We start from the raw sequence: 6,782 nt of genomic DNA, 5'->3' as shown, positions 1-6,782 counted from the left end.
AAAAGATGGATCCCTCTGATATCAAGCTCCTGATAGTACATACATTACAATGTATTAACCTCTTCCTATATGCTTGATGATATTTTTCTAATTGATAGAGGAAACTTTTGTAGATTTTCTTGCTTGAAATGTTAAAATGGACTCATACAATTAAAATATTAGAAATCTTTTATCTCAGCTAAGAGATTTCAGTGAGTTGACCCTTAAAGTCACATGAAATGCACCTATATTTCTCACACTTACTCTTTGCACTTTAATGCCCCAGGGATTTATTTTATATCCTTTAAATATTTCAAGTTTATTCCATCATTATGCATAACTCTGAGCCCCATTGCCTACAATAGTATCTGAGAAATGAGAGGTACCCAATGAAAAACAATATTTGTTAAATAAACATGAATTCTGGCCAGAATTCCCCAGCTTGATTTCTTATTAAAAAATCTATTAACAAATTACATGTCGAATCAATAATTTTTTCATGGAAATTTTTACTTCCTGGTTTCGAAGGGTATAAATCATGGGATTCATCACTGGAAAGATGACTGTGTGGAAGAAAGAAACCACTTTGTCCGCAGGTAAGACTCTGAACGGCCGAGTGTAGATGAAGATTGCAGGCCCAAACATAAGAAGTATAATAATGACATGAGTGGTGCACGTGGACATGGCCTTGCTCTTCCCCTCAGAAGCTGATCTATGAACGTGACAGAGGATGACGGCATAGGAGGCCAGAAGGCCCAGGAAGCACAACAGGGTCATTAGGCCACTGTTGAAGACCATCAGGAACTCCACCACAAAGGTGTCAGTGCAGGCCAGCTTGATGACCTGTGGCACATCACAGAAGAAGTTGTCCAGCTGATTTGGGCCACAGAAGGGCAGGCGGAGGATGAGGGCCACCTGGATAATGGAGTGGATAAAGCCTCCCAGCCACAGAGCCAGCAGCATCACATAGCAGGCTCTAGGGCTCATGACTGTTGAGTAGTGCAAAGGCCGGCAGATGGCGATGTAGCGGTCAAAGGCCATGACAACCAGGAGCAGCCCCTCTCCACCTCCAAGGAAGTGCAAGAAGAAGAGCTGGGTGATGCAGCCTCTGTAGGAGATGACCTTCTTCTCAGAGAGGAAGTCCACCAGCATCCTGGGAGCCACAATGAAGGAGTAGGAGGCATCCAGGAAGGCCAAGTTGCCCAGGAAGAAGTAGAGGGGGGCTGAGAGCCCAGGGTCTGACCTGATGGTGAAGATGATGAGGAAGTTTCCAGGGAGGATGATGAGGTAGAAAATTAAGATCAGTACAAAGACCAAAAGCTGAATCTCTTGAGACTGAGTCAGACCAAGGAGGATGAATTCAGTCACCACTGTTCCATTTTCTATCTCCATCTTCTCTCCCTGTAGAACATCAGGGAATAGAGAGATACTCTCCATATCTTCCATCCAGATTATAACTCTTTCTCAACTAAAAGCAGGATTATTCCACATCTATATAAACCACCTCTCTGCATTACCTAAGACATCTCTTCTACCCTTAATGCAGCCATATTTCATAATGACAACACCTTGGCCCTGAAGCCACACCCTATCATCTGCTTCAGTCCTGTGCTTCTCTTCAATGGTTCTCTCCTAGGAGACTCCAGGATACCACTGGTTTGGGTTTGTTACTGATTTCCATGAGCATATGAAAATATTTATGATTGAAAAAACACTTAGCCCCAATTATTAAGGTCTTCAGGTTTTCATTTGAATAGGGAATGGGATAGGGAGTGACATCAATGAGGAATGATAACACTTTTTATATGACAAAAGATGTTCTATATCTCAAATACATTATATAAGAATGGTTTCACATATCAATTTAATTTGCTATAACTCTTGAACTAGATAGCAGTTGGTGCACCTTTATTCCATGTAAACTATACCTAAGGAATGTTAACTAAAAGGTTAAAGAAAACTCTACTTACTGGAAATACTTTCTTTTCCTCTACAGAATGTCAAGCCATCAACCTAGTCTAAATAAAAAGGCTCTTAGTCACTCTGGAGAAAAACAATATCTGAGGTTTATCCATACATTGGTGTCCAAATTAGAAATGTTTTCACTGCAGGGCATAAGCATAGCAGTATATTGATATGAAAACAATAAAGAAGAATTTCCATACATATAAATGTGATTTTTTAAAAAACAATATTTTACATGCCTTTAGTTACCTAGCACATTTGTTTTTAAAAATGTTGTTGAGCATGGAGTATAGAGTGGAGGAAAAGAAGGGTATGTTAACTTTAACTGAAAGGAGAGAGAGTGAAAAGGGAGAAGAAGAAAGGAAAATTTATTTTACAAAAAACAGTGAAGTCTCAAATTAAGAAATTAAGGGAAATACTTACAATGGTACATCTATTCAAAACATCAAAGATCTTCTCTTTTAATATATAATTCTAATAAATTTCCATATATGGTCAAAATTGAGAATCATAAAACTACTTTATATCACATAGGCACACATATATCCATGTAAAAACATGCACACCACCCCCAATGCTAAAGACACAACATATCCTAAAGAAAAACAAAGCACAAAGATTTACGTATTGAACCATCAAAAGAAATTTTTGCTTTTCCTTTTTTTCTCTTCTTTTTTTCTACTATGGCCATTTATTGACCATATATATCTCAAAAGTACTTTTGTGCATAAAACCCACTATTAGAAAAGTAAATTTGAAATCCCTTTCTACTTAATCTTAAAGTTGAGTTCATCTTCAACATTATTATGAACTTGGTTATTTCAAACTCTTTCAAAAATTAAGGGTATGTTTAGATCATAGGAGAAACTTTCAAGTATCTCTGAGTTTATGTGCTGCAGATTCTCTCGCTGTGTCTTGCTTTATTCCCTGCCATCCACCTCTATTCTCCTATTGAGTCCTTGACATATGTGACTCATTCCCATTAACATTTTGGTTCCCTGTGTTCCCTCTGTATTTTCTATGCTCCTTTGTGGTACCTGCCATTCTCACTGCATGCTCATCACAGACTCAGAGACTGAAGATGCATGTTCATAAGGTGGACTTTCCTCTAGGGAAAATGAAGCAAGTCCCTGAAAGATAAAAGCACAGAAATCTCTGCAAAGACAAGGTTTTCTGCTATAACTATATTAAGAGAGGAACCACTGTCAGTGAAATTTGAACTAGAAACCTGAATGCTTGCTGTTATCTCTACACCATAATTGTCATTCCAGCTGAAACAAAAATTCATAGACCCCGGTAATGCAGGAGCAGTGCAAGGGCACAGTGAGAGATGGAGCAGGGCCATCTAAAGGCTTTGCTAGGCACTGATCATGCCTGGAATCCAGGATGTTGGTAGAAAGTTCATGCAGCAGGCATTTGAGGCCTTGATCCCCACCACAGGACAGACACTAATTCTCCCATTTTTCTTCTTTATATGTCCTCATTGCATCTTAAAAAATGTTTCTGTTATTATATTTAACTCCTTTCTCACCAAATATTTCTTCACTTTCTTCAGTTATATTTTTATCTTTGAGTTGACTTCTTTTTCTCTCTTATCTGTTCTCTGTTCCCCTTGCTGTTTCTCCCTGCTCTATCTCACTTATATTCATTCTCCTTATTTTCTTTTGATTTCTCCATATTCCATTAGTTTGCAATATTCTTCAATCTTTCCTTTTCTCTACTCATCTCTCCTTCATTAGGTCCTATGCTTCCTTTACCATCAATGCTGAGAAACCTCACTATTGTTTTGAAGCAAGTTCTTTCACTTGCTTTAAACATTAAGTTCTTTTACTCTATGAACTAAGCATTTAATTCCTGTTTCAGTACTAGATCATTTTACTTGGACAGAATCCTTTAAATGTACTGTAACCACTGTTCAATTTTTCCCCTTCTGACAGATATTTTGTAATTAATTTTAATTAAAATGAGATTATTTACCTTTATGCTTTAAAGAAATTTCTCATTAAACCACATACCAGCAAAAATATGTTTAGAAAACTTTCCAAAATAAGAGTATGACAGCTATTAATATGTGCTATGTAGTTTGTAACTCATTGGCAGATAAAATTACTGGTTTCAGTATGTTCTGAGAAATGCAGATATAGTTAAAGAACATCATCAATATTTGACTGATAACAATGTTGCTGATGGCTCTAAAATCACTACAAAATTATATGGAATTATTAGTTCCTACAGTTCTTTAATGTCATTTTTTCTAAGCAAAGAAATGCACATCATAGAAAAAAACCTGGTTTGGACATCTGTCTCAGTTTAAGTTCTTAGTCCTGCAATTTTTTAAACATAAGATATTGGAATGGTCCTCATCTTCCTTAGCCAGAGATTTTTCACATCTTACTGTGTTGATTTGAAAATTTAATCAGATGGGGATGATGTTAATAAGTAGGATATGCATGTCTGATTCAACCAAAATTAAACCAGGAAAAATATACATTTTAAGTTTCTAAGAAACAAATGTGTGATACTGGTTATCTGTCCCTATCTTTGGAGAGAATCCATGGAGTAATGGTAACTGCATGAATCTAAGAGATTACAAAATAAAATTTCACAGATATTTCACATCATCCAATTGTCAAAACCCAGATTAGTGTATGCTAGATCCATTTGTAAAAAAACAACTTCTTATTCCAGCTGAGTATGAGGACCAGCTCAGAGCTAGTCTTCTGCAAAATCATGAAGTTGATGAAGATATTTTTGGCAACTCTCAGCCTAGCTTTTCTTCACTAATTACAATTCCCATCCCCTCACTTGTTTCAGTTAGTAAATGCAAATTTATGAGTATGTGTTAACAATAACAAGGCAAGTGATATTTTAATAAAGCCTATGTAACCCCAATAAAATAATTCTAAATATCATGAGGAACTAGAGCTATATTGTCAAGAATAGGTAAAAGATGCTACTATATTATTAAATTCAAATTGCATATGGTCTATTTCTGCTATAATTTTTATCTATGTGTTCCAAGCAGAAGATGTCCCACCTGAAGAGTCGCAATGTCTGTTTACATTTTCTCCCTTTTTATTCCTTATAAATATGAAGAGTGACAAGAACATTTGCCTCTAACAATCCAATTGTACTCTCTACAGAAGACATCACCCACTTCTGAGGGAAGGGATGATAACTGATTGTTCCTACCTTTGTTCTTACATCTCTCTTTTCAAAGAGCCTTGTACTCTTTGAAACACCCTACTAATTTGTGGTAGAGAATGCACCTTGGGAATTTGAAGGTTAATAAACCTGCAGAGGACTTTCAAAGGGAATTGTTAGAATGCCAACAAGATATAGTCAAAGAATGAGACAAGAGAGATATTAGACTTAAGTACTCAAATATACATGAGCTAAGGATCTACTCTGTCACTTAGTTCTAAATTCAACATCCTGTCAGTGACAGAAATTACAGAATGGCAAGAATTTTTGTTAGGTCTCTGTGTGTAGAAAGTCAACACAGATGATTTAATTTCTTACATTACAATTAAAAAGAGTGAAAAATTACACAATTGATAGGAACTTGTTAATATTTTAAAAAAGGAAGTTACGTGGCCCAGTAAGTAGTAAGTATGCTTGATTCAACATATTCCTGGTGACAAGAGAGAGACAGAAAATAAACCTTGTTCACAGAGACTCCTTCAGCATAATCCTTCTTAGAGAACAGAATTAGATTTTGTAAGACTAATCCCTTCAGGGAAAGTGCTCTCTTAAATAGACCCTATTGTGGGTCTATTTGCTGTTTTCATTTTACGAATGAGTGTTTCACGAGCTTTGCAAAAGTAATGATTAGGAATGATTACTTTTTAAATTAAATGTTATTAAACATAAGAAGCATCAAGAACCATGTAATAAAAGCACATAATTTAAGTTTTAGTAGATTTGTTTTTATCTTAAAGACACTTTTAATTTCAAAAATTAAAATAGTAAACATCATTTTTAAATAAATACAATAAATAGTCAAACATTTTGTTTTAACTTGTCCAATTCGACTGGAAAACAGAAAAAAGAGAAGAAGAGAGGAAGAAAAAGGTTCACAAAGTATAAAAATATAAAGAAAAAGAGGAAATTAAAGAACAGGAACAAATGAAAGTTAATAATAGGAAATAATAGAAAGTGAACAAGATAAAACAGAGATACAGAAAAGTATATCTTGAAAAATATAAAGTATATTTTCCCCCTTTCCCTTCAGCTCCTCTTATATATAATTTTGTATAACGATGAGGGTCTCCTTCCATTTCCATGCAATTTCCCTTCTCTCTCCCTTTCCCTCCCACCTCTCGTCCCTGTTTAATATTAATCTTCTTCTCATGCTCTTCCTCCTTGCTCTGTTCTTAGTTGCTCTCCTTATATCAAAGATGACATTTGGCATTTGTTTTTTAGGGATTGGCTACCTTCACTTAGCATAATCTGCTCTAGTGCCATCCATTTCCCTGCAAATGCCATGATTTTGTCATTTTTTAGTGCTGAGTAATACTCCACTGTGTATAAATGCCACATTTTTTTTATCCATTCATCTATTGAAGGCCATCTAGGTTGGTTCCACAGTCTTGCTATTGTGAATTGTGCTGCTATGAACATTGATGTAGCAGTATCCCTATAGTACACTCTTTTAAGGTCTTTAGGGAATAGTCCAAGAAGGGGAATAGCTGGGTCAAATGGTGGTTCCATTCCAGCTTTCCAAGGAATCTCCATAGGGAGAGAAATGAAGTACAGTAGATGGAGTAGAGAGAGAAGATGGGAGGGGAGGGTAGGGGAGGGGGGATAATAGAGGATAGGAAAGACAGCAGAATACA

General features: G+C 36.0%; 1 protein-coding gene across 1 annotated transcript; it reads right to left on the bottom strand.

Annotated features, from left to right (window-relative positions):
- Positions 1–444: 444 nt before the first annotated feature.
- LOC107137868 (olfactory receptor 4N4C) lies at positions 445–1,371 on the bottom strand. Its single transcript, XM_015480304.1, has one exon. The coding sequence runs from the start codon at positions 1,369–1,371 to the stop codon at positions 445–447; it is 927 nt and encodes a 308-aa protein (XP_015335790.1).
- Between the last annotated feature and the right edge of the window lie 5,411 nt (positions 1,372–6,782).

Source organism: Marmota marmota, unplaced genomic scaffold, assembly GCF_001458135.2.
Source record: "Marmota marmota marmota unplaced genomic scaffold, marMar, whole genome shotgun sequence".
Classification (NCBI taxonomy): Eukaryota; Metazoa; Chordata; class Mammalia; order Rodentia; family Sciuridae; genus Marmota; species Marmota marmota.
Note: the sequence above shows the minus strand (reverse complement) of the source record. Positions and strands in the feature narration are given on the sequence as shown.